General features: G+C 41.2%; 1 protein-coding gene across 1 annotated transcript; it reads left to right on the top strand.

Moving 5' to 3' along the window:
• The first annotated feature begins 556 nt into the window (after nucleotides 1-556).
• LOC120523154 (transcription factor Maf-like) lies at nucleotides 557-18,880 on the top strand. Its single transcript, XM_039744213.1, has 3 exons — nucleotides 557-1,069; nucleotides 14,562-14,789; nucleotides 18,665-18,880. The coding sequence occupies exons 1-3, from the start codon at nucleotides 557-559 to the stop codon at nucleotides 18,836-18,838; spliced, it is 915 nt and encodes a 304-aa protein (XP_039600147.1). The 3' UTR covers nucleotides 18,839-18,880.
• Nucleotides 18,881-19,088: the final 208 nt, after the last annotated feature.

Genomic DNA, 19,088 nt, shown 5'->3' with positions numbered 1-19,088 from the left:
CTTTATATCAAGCTTGAAGACCCCTTAACCTTTGGCTGGATTTGGCTGCTCAGGCTGTTTGAATTACTTTCTCATAACTCTACTTTTGGCCACAAGTCTTACCCATTCAGTTTTTTTGCTCTGTGTCCCTGCGCTGTACCCTAATCTTAATGAGCCCAGTATGGCGCCTGCTATTAATGGCACTACTGTTTATAAATGAAAGACTAGGTGATTGGGAGCCTTAAAGAGGGGGTTGGATGGACTGGAAGATTTTTTTTCTTGTCTTTACAACTATCAATATTTGGACACATTAGGAAATTCAGTTATATGTAATTGAGTATTTGTTTATGTAACCCCCCACTGTTTCAAATGATTATTTAAGTATTTGTAATATTGTGCAGCATTTCATGTTGTAAATCGAAGCACATCCATATTTTGCTGCATAGACGTCCAGTGTGCCCTTTTCCCTTTGGTTTTTTCCTCTTCGCTCTCCTTTTTTCTAAACTATTCTTCTTTCTTTCCCTTTCCCACCTCTGTGACTGCAGCTTCTTCAGCATCCTCCTCTGATCTTGTCATAATGGCGTGTACCCTGCACCTCCCAGATCTTCCCAGCAGCCCGCTGGCAATGGAATATGTGAATGACTTTGACCTCATGAAGTTTGATATTAAGAGAGAGCCTTTAGAAAACAGGGATCCCGCCACTAATCACCTGTACCAGGCCTCTGCTTGTGTGCCAACTGGGGATTCCTTGACATCAACACCTTGTAGCTCGGTGCCTCAGTCACCAAGTTTCAATGATCCTTCTGGCTTTGCTGGTGTGGATCCAAAGGCTTCGTTGGAAGATGTCTATTGGATGGCGACTTTGCAGCAGCAGATGGGTCATGACAGCATCGGGATGAGCGCCGAGGATGCAGTTGAGGTTTTAATCAACACAGCACAGCTTCAGGGCCTCGAGTCCAGTTTCAGAAGTGGAGTGTTTGGCCGTACTCCACAGCACCACCATAGCCATCAGTCTACCGGAGGACCTTCACCGAACCAAAGCTTCACGTTGACAGCTGAAGAACTGGATAGCCAGCAACACAGTCAGATGGTGAGTAAAGTCTTCCATCCTGGAAAATTTTCTTTGGGTGTTCTTACTGTTCTGTGTGGAAATAGTCTTGCAATGAGTGTCTGTCTAAAGACTAGAGCTGAATTGTGTCTTCAGGAGTTTGTTGTCAGCCTAACTGCCACACTAGTTGTAGCATAAAATTCACAAACCATGCTTAATCCAATTCAGGGTCCTGGGGGGCTGTAGACACTGAATGCCAGTCCATCACATGGCCCAAATTCACACTGGGCCAATTCAGTATTGCCAGCTAAGCTTACTTGCACATCTTTGAGGAGGTGAGAAGAATGGCCACATAAACACTGAGAGATCAGGAAAACTCCACACAGCCGGTGAGCCGGTGCAGGACTTGACCAAAGCACACCGTGGATCAGTGTGGCTGTAGCCTCCTCACACTTACTGCCATGCTTTCAAATTAGGGCCAGGACAGGCTCCAGCCTCACACAAATCTGGACGGTAAGTCAGAAAATGAAGCATTGGATGGACATATTACTTAAATATCATTTGACCACATTCATGTTCAAAGCTTTATTTTCCATGTGTCCCTATGGTACAAATGTCATTTGCACTTGTTCTCTTCCCAGGATGCTTTACCTGTTCATATTACATAACAGAACATAATGTACAATAACCACTTAAAACAATTCAGAGTCACAAGCCCACCCTGAGAGCACTGGGTGTAAGGCAGAAATCGGACTTGTATGTCATCTCACTCACACACACCCATAAAAAGCAAATTCAAAATTACCAGCTAACCTACTGAACATGCCTTTAGGGATGTGGGAAGTAAAGTACAGAACTGGGGAAAACCCATAAAAGCATTGGGAGAACATGCAGGCTCCACTGAGACAACGAGAGCATGAGATTTAAACCCAGAATTTTAGATCTTTGAGGCTGCGGTGCTAACCAAAGTGCCACCATGCTACCCATGAAACCTTGCTCTTCCATTTTTTTATTTACTGGTTAATCCAGTTGGACTGAAATGAAGATACAAACATTTTTCAGATACTTGCACATTTGCTCAAAAAGCTAAACAAAAAGAAATTCTGGGCTGACATGGTGACACAATGGTCATCTCCCAGTTATTTAGACCTTCCCTGCCTGCTCACTATCTCGGTTGAGTTTGCACATTCTCCTTGTGTACATGTAGGTTTCACTGGGTGCCATCATTTTGCAAAATCTGAAAGAAAAGGTAAGCTAGTGAATCTAAACTGAGTGAAAAAGTGTACATGGTGTTAACATGAAGATGGAGTTGACCTTATGGTACTAAAGAGCGGTTAACTCTGAGGGAAGAGCAACTAGTAGCACATTCATTTTTGACTCTGCTCAGTTTGCTTGCAGGCCCTGTGCCACTCTGACTACTTGTCTGTGAAATTATGCACATCATTACAGGAAAATGCTCAGTACCACCTGTCCAGGCAGTTGGATTCCACTTTAATTTCCCATGCTCTCTTTTTTTTGACAAAAATAATTAAAAACTCACAAATAAAAATAAGCAACAGATGTGAAAGGCACTGTGCCAGAGAGATTGATAGACTGATATTTGCAAGGTACTGTATAGGCAGATAAATTGTGAGAATGTGAAGGGCACTATAATAGACAGACAGATGGACAGACCAGCACTTTATTAGATGCTGTAGATTCACAGGCAGATACTGTAGACGTGAAAGAATCTTTAAACAGATAGAAAGATATGAAAGACACTCAGATAGATATTTATGAAAGGTCACTCTAATTATAAAATCACCATAAAAAATCAATAGATGTGAAAAGGTAATATAATTACAAAGGCATTTTATAAAGTCGATAGATAAATTCTTTATTTCAACACAACACTAGTTCGTGACATTTCCTTTTGGTTCAGCAATTATACAAATAAGTCCTAGATACAACAAATGCATGCAAATCTAAACAGGGCAAAAGACAACCTGACATCATCACATACGCATGTAACAACAACTTTACCCATAGCAGCTTAGTTATCTAACAAATAAGAAAGAAAGTTTGTCAGTCGTGATGTTTGTCATGACACAATCACCAAGTGAGAGGAAGAGTAAATATCGAAAAGCTACAGTTTAGGTGATTAATAAAAATAAAGTAAAATGAGTGAACATGATATCAAAATATTATGGAAAACCCTAAAACAGTAAATTCTAATTTAATTCGGGGAAAAAAAAATATCAAGGTTGTGAGAAATATGGCAACACTGTCACGTCATCCACACGTGATCGGAAAGGGAGAGGATGTTTTTATTCCACATATACCTGTGATGAACTCCCTTTCGAATTCAAACGACTTCACTTTCCAGTATGCCTTGCATTTGTGATGTCCATTAATAAAGCACAAGGACAATCACTTAGAATTTACTGGAGTTCACCTCAAAGAACCGTGCTGTTTACCCAGCCAGCTATTTTTTCCTGAGAAGGATCAGGAATCAGAATTTATATGTTCTCGCTCCTAATGGCAAAACGAAAGACGTGTATCATAAGGCACTCTTAACCCGTTATTTGTTGATAATGGCAGTTTGACTTTTGAACAATATTCTAATAACACATTCATTGCCAAATAATAAATGTAAACTGTTTCACTATTTTCTGACCCAAACAACAGTTGGGAATCCCCTCTAGTAAAATTATACTCAGACTTTAATGTGAACTTAAAATTTGTATGGCGGTTGTGGGTGGGGTGTAGCTAAGTTTGGATTGAGCATTCCTTGAGAACGGATCTGAAATGTTTTCTAGATATGAAGAACTCAAAGAAGTTATGGACTGGGTGAGAGGGGTCTGAGGTGGTTTTAGTGGTACAGCTTAGGTAAAGAAATAGGAAGAATGGGAGTTCCCAGCCAGGTGCTTTTGTAGCTTTGGACACAATGCCTTCCATTTAACTTTTTGAATTATCATCCAAGGGGCTTGTCAAAACACTTTGGATGTGAAGAAGCTGTTAGTTTGTTTTTTAGTTGTATAAAAAAATCCTCTGCTGTTCTCTCTTAATGTCAGTTTACCCTGAGCAGGCCTGCCTAACCCACGGAAAACATCATCCTTATCTGTCACAAGGGTTGTCACTGACGGTCTTGGTAAGATTGATTATCAGTCCTTCGTACATCGAGTCTCCTTCTTAGCATCTGTCCATTCCTCGACCTCCGGCTAACTGTCAGCTTGCATTGTGGTTCTTTTTCAACATTTGTGGTCAAGGTCATGTCTGTCCTCAAAAAGTCCTGATGTTCCCCCTTTGTCATCACCTAGTGGCCTTGTTCTGTGTTTTGGACTCAGATGTGGTTTCCAATTTATTGTATGTGATTTACACATTACTTGAGTTTAGGTGGACAAGTGCTAAAAGGAGAAAAAAGCTGCTAAAGTTCAATTATCTGACATTAACTGAGTGAGAAAGTAGACGGTAAAAAGTAACTACCAATTACATATCACTAAACTTTATTACCCTTAAACTTGAAGCATTTAGTGTATAGCTATTGTTAGCATTTGTACCAGAATTAAAACCCAAAAACATTGCATACTAAGAATCCCAGATTTTAAGAAGTAATTCCAGAGACAATGTGGCTTGGGCTCATGACAAAAATAGTGAGAGAAATGTTTGATTAAAGAAAAAAATCAAATGTAATTTGTGGGAGTCAAACCTCGATTTCTTGATGGAAAGCACACCACCATTACAACCTGCATGGTTGGTAGATCACACTGCTGTAGGTTACTTCCTGTTTTGAAACCTTAGCCCTCTTTCCTGGCTTTGCCCAGCTATTACATATAAAGTAAAAAGAAGTGATTGTGTTGAGAATAAAGACAATTGGTAATCGCATTTCTTTATGCCCGCCACTAGCTCCAAACCTGAGCTGCCAGTGCCACCCCGATGGGGAAAGGCAAAGAGTGATATGTCAGAAACCTGACTTGGGCAGCTTCAGATGTTGCAGTGCTGGTGTAAAGATGAGAGATTCTGACTGTAATAAATAACTCCACAGAAAATAGCATGGGGGAAATCCATCCATTTTCCAACCCGCTGAATCCAAACGCAGGGTCACGGGGGTCTGCTGGAGCCAATCCCAGCCAACACAAGGCAGGAACCAATCCCAGGCAGGATGCCAGCCCACCACAGGACACACACTAGGGCCAATTTAGAATCGGCAATCCACCTAACCTGCATGTCTTTGGATTGTGGGAGGAAACCCACGCAGACACAGGGAGAACATGCAAACTCCACGCAGGAAGGACCTGGGAAGCGAACCCAGGTCTCCTTACTGCGAGGCAGCAGCTCTATCACTGCACCACCGTGGCACCTATGTTGGGGGGAAATCCTTGACTAAAAACAAAATAAATAGAATAACTACAATGGACAGAATCAAACCTGGATTTCTTGGTTGATAGGGAAACATGCAGAGTAACTTTGAATGTTTGAATGGCTGCCACCGCCGTGCTCTGACATGACTTGAATTTTTCTTTTCACAGAATATTAGAATTAACGTTGCTATTATTGAGTGCCACCCGCACACCATGGGTTACAGTGATGTGTCACTGCAGGAGATTTCTGTCGATGCTGCGTCTTTGTTTTTCTTGACATTACTATATTCGCAGAGTACCAGCATGTTTTTAAAAACAACTGTTAATGATGACATAAGACTGCAGATGTTATCATTTCGTTTTCATTTAAAATGTCATTCCTCATCCTCCTTGTCTGTTACATAATCTAGCGTCCTTCTTTTGATAACTTTGAACCCATGTATTGTTGTTTCTAATATATATTTACCATACAGAATACATGATTTGCTACTACATTGTTATCATCATTTTCTTCATCCTTCCCATCAGGTGGTTGAGGTTGAGGCTTTAAGGCAAAGCACACAATGAAGCTCCGAATAAATAACAAACATCTTCTTGCAGTTAACAGTAATCACAGCAGTGATGAACGGCAGAAGCCAAACTCTCTCTTGACTGAACCTGCTCCTTCTCACTCACCTCTCTAGTTTCAGCCATCCACCTAAATGCAAGTCTTTGGAAGTGTGTGAGAAACCTGGTGAACACAGGTAGCGCCCTGGGAGATCAAACTGCACACAGAAGGCAGCTGTGACTGTGACCCAGCCATCCCACTCTTCTGTCTGCTATGCTATTATAGTAATGTTAATCACCCACATCCAGTCCAACACCTGAATATGTCTTCCAGTCATTACATTGTGTAATAATGCTAATTAATTATGTTTATATGCCGATTTTCTAGAAAGTCCAAGTGCTTTACACAGACAGTGAGAAGCCACTTCAATCACCACCAATGTGTAGCATCCACGTGGATTATGTGATGGCAGCCATTCTTGCTCCAGTATGCTCACCACACATTAGCTATTAGGCGGTGAAGTAGTGACAGAGACAGTTAGCCAGTAAGGCATAGGGAATCATTAGGAGGCAAGAATGAACAAGGCCAGACATTGTGGGCCACTCTACTCTTTTTTCCCAATGTTCTTCTAAGGCCACAGATAGCCAGGAACTCCGTTTAACGTCTCATCCAAATGACGCCACCATTTTTATAGCGCAGTTTTCTCGTCATCGCACTGGGATCCACACACAGACCACAGGGTAAGTGGGCCTCACTAACACCTCTTCCAGTAGCAGTTCAAGCTCCTAGATGATGGCCCATCTAAGTACTGGCCAGGCCCGAATGTGCTTTGTTTCAGGTGGATGACCTTATCTGAAGCGCAGATGCAATGGTTTTAATAGCCAGAACTCACTCAGAGCTAAGAACCTTCCTCGAGCTTAGTTTGCTTGTAATGTCAAGGAAGAAGTTGGGAAACGATGGTAGGTCACCTTTAGAGGCCCAAAGAGACAAACTGAATTGGATAAAGTGGATTTAAGAATGTTATGATTATATTATTTGATATTTGTGGCTGTTTGTGCTTTTCTTCATGAGTGTCTATGAAAATCCAGTGCTGCTGCAGGGAAACACTTATGGGCACCCAATCAAGTGCACTCGCTTTGTAACATTAAAAGCTCTTTTGCCATTGTTGCCCTCACTGCTCTCCTGGTGAATTGATCAATGAAAATATTTAATCCATAATAAAATGTAGATGGTCAGAAACAACCCATCAGCAGCAGTACATTTTCATAATATATCCTTCCATGCATTGTTTTACATTCACTCTGTCCATTTCATGGTCTCTGGGGCAATAGCCCATCCTAGCAGGACTGAGTACAAGGCAGGAACTAATGGCAGACTGGGCACACAAGTCCATTACTGCCTTTGGGATGTGGGAAGAAAACCAGAGCATCTAGAAAAATCCCACACAGACATGGGGAGAACATGTAAACTCTGCACTGACAGGTAGCACACTAGGATTTGAACCCGAGACTCTGGAGTTGTGCAGTACGAATGCTAACCATTGTGTCTCTTTCACATAAAGGTGAATGGCAAAAAAATCACTTTATTGGAAAAAAAATCTCATGATAGTTTTGTCATATAATTTCAACTTTGCAGAAGCAGGACCTGTTAAAGCATTTGCTGACTCGTCATCTGTTTCAGTAACATTAAAAATGGTGTTCTTGTTTTAGAAAAATCACCATGGCAAGCCCTCATTCAGTCAGTGCGAAGAGAACAATGACTTACTGCGGTGGATTCATCTACTAGAAGCTTTCTTTTGACCGTATTGTCTGAGCATTTGTCCTCGTTGAAGTCACACGTACAGAGCGGCGCTGCCTCATTAACCTCTGTGGCCTTTTTCTGATTGTAGAATTTGAAAGCCCCTAAAGGAACTGACAGTTTTTTACTTTCAATTCAGTTTACAAAATTCTGAAAACACCGTATGTTGGGCAAGGTAGTAAATAGGCTGCTTTGAAAAGTTCAAATGGTAGTGGAAATGTGCTTTTTATTTATAGTGTTTCTTTTATGTGTTATGACTGCTTGGGGGAGCTCTTGAGCTGGTCCGGTACTCAGAATAACATGCTGACTTCTTCCAGAGATCCACACAAGTGGGTTTATTGAGGAAGGTAGAAGGCGTCCAGGGAACGGAGCAAATAGAGAGGAGTAAACACAATGGAACCAAAGACTGCGCCCACCATGGACCTCATTAAACTGTCAGCCCAGTCCTTCATGGCCTCCATTGTCACTTCGTGAGGAGTGAGCTGTCAAAAATCCATGGTCACGTAGGCATTCAGATTACATGGGCTTGTCATAAAGAAGAACTGGAACTGCTCAGCCCCCCGATTGTATTTACTAGTGACTTGTGGCTGCCTCTCGTCAACCATGAGCAGTGCAATCAGAGCTTTCCTGTACTGAGCTGACCCGCCATCTCCCACTTGGAGGAATGCCACTTGTTTCCAGCCCATCTTGAATAGCATTACTCTTCAACTAGCACCCCTATGGGATTTCCTTCAATGGCGCCCTCTTAATTATAGTGCCAGCCATGTTGAGGTCTTTAGAATAATAAGCAATTCGCCCTATGGGGTATGCTGTCTTATTTAAAATGGTTGCTGTACCCTGTGGTGTATGTGCCATTTTGTGTGTTAGGTGTTTATGCCACCTATTTTCAATTTTTTCTTCTATCTAACATTATTTTTTTATTTTCACTTTCAGGCTTGCCCAGTCTATTTTCATTTTGTAAGTTTTTCCCATGTCTGGGTGGGTTTTAACTCCCTTCATAGGTTTTCCTCCCTCTTCCCAAAGATAAGCATATTAGGTTAACTGGTGACTCTGAAGGGCCCAGTACGAGTGTGAGTGCCCTGTAATGGACTGGTGGCCTGTCGACAGCTGGATACATCCTAGTACCCCCAGCTCCAGCCCCCACAGCCCTAAACTGGATTGTGAACCATGGCAAAAAAGGGAAAAACAACCTTACAGGAGCTTTCCAGCTACCAAAATTGATTTCTTTCAAATATTGTCAATACACATTGAAATACCCACACAATATTTGGGTGCAAGCGTCAGTTAGGGATATGAACCCCAAAAGAAAAAGATCTATTCAAGAAATTTCAAACAAAGGAAACAGCAATAGGAGCAAAAGGAAATTAGTCGTGACATGATTGAAGTGTTTAAACTTATGGAAGGAATTGGTACAGTGGATCCCAGGTGTTACTTTAAAATAAATTTTGTAACAAGAACATGGAGACATGGTTGGGCAGATTTCACTTAAATATTATGAAGTTTCTCTTCACACAAATTGCAACTGACACACTGAATAAATTGCCAAGTAGAGTAGCAGAGAGTAGGACTTTAGGGACCTTCAAAACTGGACTGGATGTTATTTTAGACAATCCAGATGAACAGGGTGGACAAACTCATTGGGCTGATTGGCCTTTCCTCATCACCGCTTTTCTAATGGCCTCCCTAATTCAGCCACTCTGACTTTAAGAAATCCAGTCAATCAAGATAAGCTATACAGTAGGTAGCTGGCTCAGCATTACCACCTCCTGACATATGGCGTGTATAGAAGAAATGCAAAAAAAGTACTTAGAATTAACATTTGGTACAACTAAAGAACAAAACTGATTTAGAAGACTCGATGGAAATAAACCGTTTTAATCCAGTTTATGTTCCCGCACACATTGTCATGAATGATGAGGATTAGCATCAGAGTTAGCAGATCATGGAGGACAGGAGGAAGGTCGTGACTACGTACGTGTGTGCGAATTTGGTGAAAATCATTATCACGTAAAATAAACGTTTATATAAGATTAAGAAAATGGTGTTCATAGTCTTAAAAGGAGGGAATTTTGATACTCACTGTAGGGTTCTCTTAATAAGCATGGCGACTGGCAGCTGCTGCCGTTACCTTTTGATAGATAGATAGATAGATAGATAGATAGATAGATAGATAGATAGATAGATAGATAGATAGATAGATAGATGGATCTTTATTTATCTCCTCAATTAAATTTGGCTTTTTACAGAAGCTCATTCAATAAATACATAAATGTATAGATAACTAAATATATATACCTTTTTAAAATATTATATTTTATTTGTCCCCCAGGGATCTCCATATGCATTTGCTGGCACTGTTGCCGGGTGTTCCTGAGATTCACTCCAGTAAAAGGTTATATTATGGTATGGTATCAGTTACCAACTTCCCGTATTCAAGTTTAACATTAAACTTACACAAGTGTGACCTCTTCATCCTGATTAGATCAGATCTTTATTGTCACATACACGGCACAGTAAAGTTCTTTTGCCACAGTAGTGGGGACCAGGGATGTCTATACAGGCAAAAACTCAATAAGATGAAGTATAAAGACAAAGGTGCAGTAGATACAGTAGGAGTAACAAAACAACGGGCTCAGGTACAGAGTGCAGTTCACTCTTAGGGGGTCTGCTCCACTCCATTTGCCTCAATCAGCTCCTCCTCGCTTCACCATTTGCTTGTCATATTGTGATTATGTTTGTTTTTCATTATTATTATTTTTTTAATTTTATACATGTTCTTCTGGGCCCCTTTTATTAATTTTGTTGAGAATCTCTTTCAGTTATTTATTTTGTGCTACATCTTATTTTTAATGTAAGGTAAATCACCTGATCAGTTCCATCACATCAATGATATGGCATCCATTATGCGTGTATGCACTGGTATTTACACATGGAGTTATCCCTTTGTGAATAAAAACTCATTTATGAGGTTCTTAGTAGCTTAGCTTCAAAATACAAGTAAAGAGGCTTGTTATGTTGTTCAGACTTTGGCTTTGTTTCAGGATAAAATCTTCAGCTGTTCATCTTGGTGCCCAGTTCATTTTTGTTTCCTCTTTTTTTTTTTTTAACCCTTGCCAGTCCAACCAAGGTTTTGGGGGTCTTGACTATCATTTTGTGGTTCTTTTCACTTTCACAGTAATCTCCATGTTACTTAAGCATGCACACAGCACACTCTCATTCTGTGGAAAGTAAATTTGTGAATTTCCCCTTGGGATTAATAAAGTACAGTGCATCCGGAAAGTATTCACAGCGCATCACTTTTTTCACATTTTGTTATGTTACAGTCTTATTCCAAAATGTAGTAAATTCCTTTTTTTCCTCAGAATTCTAAACACAACACCCCATAATGACAACATGAAAAAAGTTTACTTGAGGTTTTTGCAAATGTATTAAAAATAAAAAAAACTGAGAAATCAATACTTTGTCAATGCACCATTGGCAGCAATTACAGCCTTAAGTCTTTTTGAATATGATGCCACAAGCTTGGCACAGCTATCCTTGGCCAGTTTCGCCCATTCCTCTTTGCAGCACCTCTCAAGCTCCATCAGGTTGGATGGGAAGCGTCGGTGCACAGCCATTTTAAGATCTCTCCAGAGATGTTCAATTGGATTCAAGTCTGGGCTCTGGCTGGGCCACTCAGGGACATGCACAGAGTTGTCCTGAAGCCACTTCTTTGATATCTTGGCTGTGTGCTTAGGGTCGTTGTCCTGGTGAAAGATGAACCGTCGCCCCAGTCTGAGGTCAAGAGCGCTCTGGAGCAGGTTTTAATTCAGGATGTCTCTGTACATTGCTGCAGTCATCTTTCCCTTTATCCTGACTAGTCTCCCCAGTTCCTGCCGCTGAAAAACATCCCCACAGTGTGATGCTGCCACCACCATGCTTCACTGTAGGGATGGTATTAACCTGGTGATGAGCGGTGCCTGGTTTCCTCCAACGTGATGCCTGGCATTCACACCAAAGAGTTGAATCTTTGTCTCATCAGACCAGAGAATTTTGTTTCTCATGGTCTGAGAGTCCTTCAGGTGCCTTTTGGCAAACTCCAGGTGAGCTGCCATGTGCCTTTTACTAAGGAGTGGCTTCCGTCTGGCCATTCTACCATACAGGCTTGATTGGTGGATTGCTGCAGAGATGGTTGTCCTTCTGGAAGGTTCTCCTCTCTCCTAATAGGACCTCGGGAGGTCTGACCGAGTGACCATCAGGTTCTTGGTCACCTCCCTGACTAAGACCCTTCTCCCCCGATCGCTCAGTTTAGATGGCCGGTCAGCTCTAGGAAGAGTCCTGGTGGTTTTGAACTTCTTCCACTTACAGATGATGGAGGCCACTGTGCTCATTGGGACCTTCAAAGCAGCAGAAATTTTTCTGTAACCTTCCCAGATTTGTGCCTTGAGACAATCCTGTCTTGGAGGTCTACAGACAATTCCTTTAAATTCATGCTTGGTTTTTGCTCTGACATGAACTGTTAACTGTGGGACCTTCTATAGACAGGTGTGTGCCTTTCCAAATCATGTCCAGTCAACTGAATTTACCACAGGTGGACTCCAATTAAGCTGCAGAAACATCTCAAGGATGATCAGGGGAAACAGGATGCACCTGAGCTCAATTTTGGAGCTTCATGGCAAAGGCTGTGAATACTTATGTACATGTGCTTTCTCAATTTTTTTATTTTTAATAAATTTGCAAAAACCTCAAGTAAAGTTTTTTCACGTTGTCATTATGGGGTGTTGTGTGTAGAATTCTGAGTAAAAAAATGAATTTAATCCATTTAGGAATAAGGCTGTAACATAACAAAATGTGGAAAAAGTGATGCGCTGTGAATACTTTCTGGATGCACTCTATCTATCTATCTATCTATCTATCTATCTATCTATCTATCTATCTATCTATCTATCTATCTATCTATCTATCTATCTATCTATCTATCTATCTAAAGCAATCAGCACCTGGAATAAATTGAATTAACAAGTTTTCGCTATTTTGCCTTTAGATCATTCTGTGGAATAACAGTGTATGTGGTGAAGTCTGTCGTTTTAAAGTCTGTCGTATTTCCAGGATGGGATCTTTACTCGTAATATTCTTTATTCTTGTCAAATGTGGTGACCTTTGGAATCAACGGATAGAAAGATTCTGTCGTCATTAAGGGAGGCTCAGGACAGACTCTGCTGTAGGGTGCCCAGGAGGCAGTAGGCAGCCAGTTGGTGGAGGTCTCCAGAACTGTGACTGTGTCTGACTTTGTGCTGTAACTCATTGCGGACCCCTACAGAGGTTTAGTTTTTTGAGTGTTCTGCTGACTAAAGTTTTCGCTTTACTCTTCTTTGTTGTCAGCTGGCCACAGTTCTACGGTTAATGTAATGGACAGATGTTGTTAGATTCCATTTATGATGATCAGTCTGGAACTCTTTTTTTTCTTCCTGTGTGTTTAAATATTTTTTGTCTTTATGAGTATTCATTGCTGTATGTGAATAGTTATTTGTAAAGTCTTTAATTAGTCTTTAATTTCCTTTTCCATGAGAACTTGTTACAGACTGCTTTGGAGTCTACACTTGATGAAGATTTCTATTTAAAATAGAACCTTTAAAAACATGGATTTCTCTCTGGTCACATCTTGATCCCTAACTGGAAGGTTTCTGGATGATCTCACTGCCCTGCCAGTCTGTCATGTTACTGCCCTTTTTGGTTCATAGTGCCCTTTTGATGATGTGATCTGCCACATGTTGTGCTTCGCCTTATTTCAGAAATCTGTTTCTTCTAAAATGATATTTCCTCAGACTTTTATGGATATTCCGGGGATTTTTAAAACATGGAGACAACATTCTTGAAGTCATCACTATTTGATAAATATATGAGATAGTTTAAGTTATTAATTCTTTACTATGACGTCATCTTGTTTTGGCACAGGCACTGCCGTGTAGTTGCTAAGGGGTGTGGCTTTATAGTCACATCACTAGCACGATGATATAAAAGCCTAAGTGTAGTTAAGAAGCAACATGCTGGACTGTTTGGATTCCTCTAAAAGCTCTGTCTCTGCATTTTGCTGTTCTATCTAAATAGCAATTTTATTTAGAACACATATATGTTTCCATATAAACAAATTTGAAACCATAAGTTGAAGATTTAAAGATTTAAAGCTTAGAGTTGGGAGGAGAGATGAGGCAGTGGCTCCACTGGTTGGAGGAGGAGAGGCCAGGGATGAGATGTGAGAAGGAAAGAGGATTTTGATTGGCCAAGTGAGTTAGCCTGCTCATCTAGCAGAGGGGAACTGACCCCTGCATAGGCAGGTCCATACGGCCATCAGGTGTTGTTTATTCTGTAGCTTGTATACACCAGGTGTTTATTCATTCCTTGCGTTTACTTGTTCATCAAATAAAATATATTTCTGTATATTCTTTTCTTTGGTCCCATTTTTGGAATGTATTTACTTCTTTTCAAAATACTCTTCAATTACAGTGCATTGTGTTTTTTTCTGTCTTTGTTCAGGTTTAATCCCATGTCTCATTCCCATTCCCTCTTGTCATTGTTATGTTTTACTACAGAGCTGAATGCTTGTAGTCTGAGAAAAAAAGTAAAGTAAATGGTTCATGCAAGAGTAACTTACGGCACATCTTCAAAGGGATCAGGTCCGTATTGCTCAAACTGTGGCTTACACGTCTGTTACATATGCACGCTGGCCAGGTCTCACATACTGTTGATAAAGGGCCCTAGTATTTGTTTGAATCCACATTGGTCCACATTCTCTGTGGAAAGTTATCAGCAGATCTACAGATTTGTTAAATGGGCTTGATGTTCTCAAACTGTCCTCTGTCTGTGATTTTAGGTCACACCTGATTTGCGACTGGAAGAGCAGTTTTCAGATGAGCAGTTAGTAAGCATGTCTGTCCGGGAGCTAAATCGCCATTTGAGGGGCTTCAGCAAGGACGAGATTGTCAGGATGAAACAGAAACGTCGAACTCTGAAGAACCGTGGCTATGCGCAGTCCTGCCGCTTTAAACGTGTTCAACAAAAGCAGGTCCTGGAGGCAGAAAAGAGCCACTTAGCACAACAGGTAAGAGAAATCAAATATAGCTCAGTGTTTCAGTACTTTGAACAACTCTGCTGTTAATGACGAGAATGAATGTGTTAACCTCAATATTACACTGCCGAAGGACAAAGCAGTGTCCAAAGAGTGGCTAACTATTCGCCCTTTGAGTGTACAGCCAGGGAGCAGCCATGAAAGCTATATAAAAATGTGGAGATCGCATGCGAATTGAAGGTGAAATGGAGCAGATCAGGTTTAGGCAATGCAGGTTAAGTTAATAAAACTTCCTAATACCCCATTTCATTTGAATTAATAAAGTAGCAAGAGTACAGCCTCACAGCTCTGGAAAAGCAGGTTCAAATCAGAATCATTTTTATTCACCAGTACTTATTGTACAGAAATTTACCCTGGTAGCTTTTGATCTGCTTATAATAGAACATATCACATACAAATATTGCAAATAGTATACAGTTGTGCTTGAAAGTTTGTGAACCCTTTAGAATTTTCTATATTTCTGCATAAATATGACCTAAAACATCATCAGATTTTCACTCAAGTCCTAAAAGTAGATAAAGACAAACCAGTTAAACAAATGAGACAAAAATATTATACTTGGTCATTTATTTATTAAGGAAAATGATCGAATATTACATATTTGTGAGTGGCAAAAGTATGTGAACCTTTGCTTTCAGTATCTGGTGTGATCCCCTTTGCAGCAATAACTGCAAATAAACGTTTCTGGTAACTTTTGATCATTCCTACACACCGGCTTGGAGGAATTTTAGCCCATTCCTCCGTACAGAACAGCTTCAACTCTGGGATGTTGGTGGGTTTCCTCACATTAACTGCTCACTTCAGGTCCTTCCACAACATTTCGATTGGATTAAAGGTCAGGACTTGACTTGGCCATTCCAAAACGTTAACTTTATTCCTCTTTAACCTCTTTGGTAGAACGACTTGTGTGCTTAGGGTTGTTGTCTTGCTGCGTGACCCACCTTCTCTTGAGATTCACTTCATGTACAGATGTCCTGACATTTTCCTTTAGAATTCTCTGATATAATTCAGAATTCATTGTTTCATCAATGAAGGCAAGCCGTCCTGGCCCAGATGCAGCAAAACAGACCCAAACCATGATACTACCACCACCATGTTTCACAGATGGGATAAGGTTCTTATGCTGGAATGCAGTGTTTTCTTTCTCTAAACATAACGCTTTTCATTTAAACCAAAAAGTTCATTTTCCTCAATAAATAAATGACCAAGAATAATATTTTTGTCTCATTTGTTTAACTGGTTTCTCTTTATCTATTTTTAGGACTTGAGTGAAAATCTGATGATGTTTTAGGTCATATTTATGCAGAGATATAGAAAATTCTAAAGGGTTCACAAACTTTCAAGCACATCTGTAAATTAAGCAATATATATTATAATTATAAAGATGTGCACAGAAAGCATAGAGTCTCTGCCCATGCTCATACATGTACACATGCATACACACACTCACGCCTTCATTTATGGAAGAACAACAGCCATACCACATGTACTTCAGAACAGGTCATCCACCTGAAGCTGAGCGTGTTCGGCCCCAACCACAGGTGGTGGTGTGACCATCAGGGGGCGCTTACCCTGTGGATCCCAATGCCCCAGTGCAGTGATGGGGACAATGTGCTGTCCTTCAGATGAGACCTAAAACTCTCTGTGGTCATAAAAGATCCCTGGGCATCCTTTGTAAAGAGTAGGGTGTATCCGATGTCCAGGCTAAACTGCCCACCATGGCCTGGTCATTGTGGCCCCCTAATCATTCCCCGGTTTCTAATTGTCTCTCTCACCTCTTCACTACCTAACAGCTAATGTGCGGGGAGTGTACTGGCATAAAAATGGCTGCCGTCACATCATCCAGGTGGGTTCTACACATTAGTGGTAGTTGAAGTGGCTCCCCACTCACTGAAGTGCTTTGAGTAGTGAGAAAAGCACTATAAAAATGTAAGGAATTATAAATTATTAACACACAAATAAGTGCAGAAGAAAGGCTAAATTACTGGTTTGTGGTTGCTATGGCTCTCAGAAAGAAACTATTCAGGTGTTTATTAGTTTTAATTCTAATTGAATTGAACTAAAGCGTTTTCCAGAGGGGAGCTTTTGGAACAGATGATTATTTGGTTGAGTTGTGTCAGTGGTGAGTCTTTCAACATGGTTTATGGCATTAGATGATTACATGTCTGCAACAGCCAATTATTTTCTCAGCAGACCAATAGTCAGTAGCTGATCTCGAATGTACATAATCCTCATTTTATTATAAAAGGCAAAGTTATCAGACAAAAACAGTAGACACATAACCACTGACCACACAACCATGACTGCCCCGGTCAGCACCATGACATGATCCTGACTTGCTTCCTCTTTCCATTTTGTCCCCATGTCATGTGGGTTTTCTCCACATGGGTGTCCTGACTGCACAGGGTGGCATTAGTATAATGTAAGGTGTAATCTCTTGATGGGGACCATTAGTAATGGTGGGCCAAGGTCATAACCGAGAGGACAACAATCAGATAAACAATGAGCAGGACATGAGACAAAACTAGAGATCAAGAAACGTAGGAAGAGGGTCAGTAACCAGAGCCTTTCACGTAGCCTAAGCCAAAACGTAAAATCTGAATCAAAGCCAAAGAAAAGACAATGAGTAGTAGCCAGAGGTATCATCAACAATAATAATGCAAGGGTTTTATGTCTTGATTTATAAACTAACTTGGACAGTCAGGTATTGAGGTACTTACGTCATCCATAACAAACTTCTAGCAACAGCCTGACAACCCTGCATCAGAAACAGCAAACAGTATTTATAATAATAAACTCGAACAGCACCCATAATGAAAACAAAATGGCACCACGGGAAGACATAAGATGTTTTTAAAATCAAAAAATGATTATTCATTTAATTCCTTGACCTCTAAAAACCATCAGTATGATATGTCCATTATTTTTTAATGCAGAGAAAAAGGCTGTGTGGAACTGGACCCGGACACAGACAGGCGGACAACGGTTTCACACCCAACACACTCATTTTATTTACAAATATATTTACAGAAGTCAGTGCACAACCCAGTGCCTCCTGCACCGATCCCCCAAAGTCCAGGCCTCTCTTCTGGCAGCCTCCACTCCTCCCTTCAGCTCCGTCCTCTTCCACCCGACTCTTGCTACCGAATGAAGGGAGGTGGCCCCTTATATAACAGCCCGGATGGGCTCCAGCTGCTTCCCGGCAGTCTTCCCCGGACACACCCCCGTGTGGCTGAAGTGCCGGCTGCGCACCCGGAAGCCCTCCGGGTGTCCCTGCTCCTCTTCCCCCCAGCACTTCCTGGTGATGTGGAAGTGCTGAGGTCCAGGGTCGTTCAGGCACTGGGGCGCCGCCTGGCGGTGGCCACGAGCCCCTATAGGGTTGGGCTTCCCTCGTGGCGGTCCTCCTGGGTGTCCCGGCTGGGCTCCACCCCCAGCCGCATGGCACAGCTGATAAAGTGCAGATCATGACAACGTGTGAAATGTGGCTCAATGTGAGGTATTGTGAGCAAGTGAGTGAATAAGAGATGATGGGTTGATATCCCATATTCAAATGGTAGGTTGTGGCCTTCTGTAACCCTATAATTGGATTTAATGGGAGCAGAGAATGAACAGATGGGATGGATCTCAAAGACATCATTTTTAGGTTAGATGAAGAGTCTGGATTGTCTCAGTAAGTGGAGTGCCCAGTAATTTCAATGATGCTGGGATAAAGCTAGTTGTGAAAATAGATGGATACATATTGATGGTTCTTAGACTTTTCAGTTGTATGTGTAGAAAGTATCTGTTCTCATTTAAAATCATTATTTATTTCTCTGTGTCTTTCACCTTTACATGTTTCACCACCTCAGATGGAACAGCTACAATGTGAGCTAACTCGGATTCTACAAGAACGAGATGCCTACAAGTCCCGCTATGAGAAACTCCTGACCAAAAGCTTTGAAGACAGAGAGAGACCCCTGCTTGTTCCATGCCTAGAATCTCACCAGCCCCATCCCAGGAATTCATTTGCTGAGGAGCTTTGATAGGATATGCGGATTGATGGCACCAGTCGAGTGTCATGGAATTATGACATGCAACCATAAGCTATGTATTGGTAATAATGCCGGGGGTTTCCGATCCCTGTGGCAGATTGTGTGAGAAAAATGTCTAGGAGCAGTGTTGGTTCTAGTTCCACAGCAACGGCTTCCCTTCAGCCCACCAGTCAGGCTTTTTAAGCACAAACACAATTCAATGTTACGCATGCCGGACATGCTAAGGAAGAGAAGCTGAAAA

Source organism: Polypterus senegalus, chromosome 1 (assembly GCF_016835505.1).
Source record: "Polypterus senegalus isolate Bchr_013 chromosome 1, ASM1683550v1, whole genome shotgun sequence".
Classification (NCBI taxonomy): Eukaryota; Metazoa; Chordata; class Cladistia; order Polypteriformes; family Polypteridae; genus Polypterus; species Polypterus senegalus.
This window is presented reverse-complemented; position numbering and strand designations above follow the sequence as displayed.

What these genes read in the sequence shown, in the direction of transcription:
- LOC120523154 (XM_039744213.1), top strand. Translation starts at nt 557, where the DNA reads ATGGCGTGTACCCTGCACCTCCCAGATCTTCCCAGCAGCCCGCTGGCA. An exon ending in GCCAGCAACACAGTCAGATG is followed by an intron (nt 1,070 to 14,561) that starts GTGAGTAAAGTC and finishes CTGTGATTTTAG; the next exon opens with GTCACACCTGATTTGCGACT. An exon ending in AGAGCCACTTAGCACAACAG is followed by an intron (nt 14,790 to 18,664) that starts GTAAGAGAAATC and finishes TCACCACCTCAG; the next exon opens with ATGGAACAGCTACAATGTGA.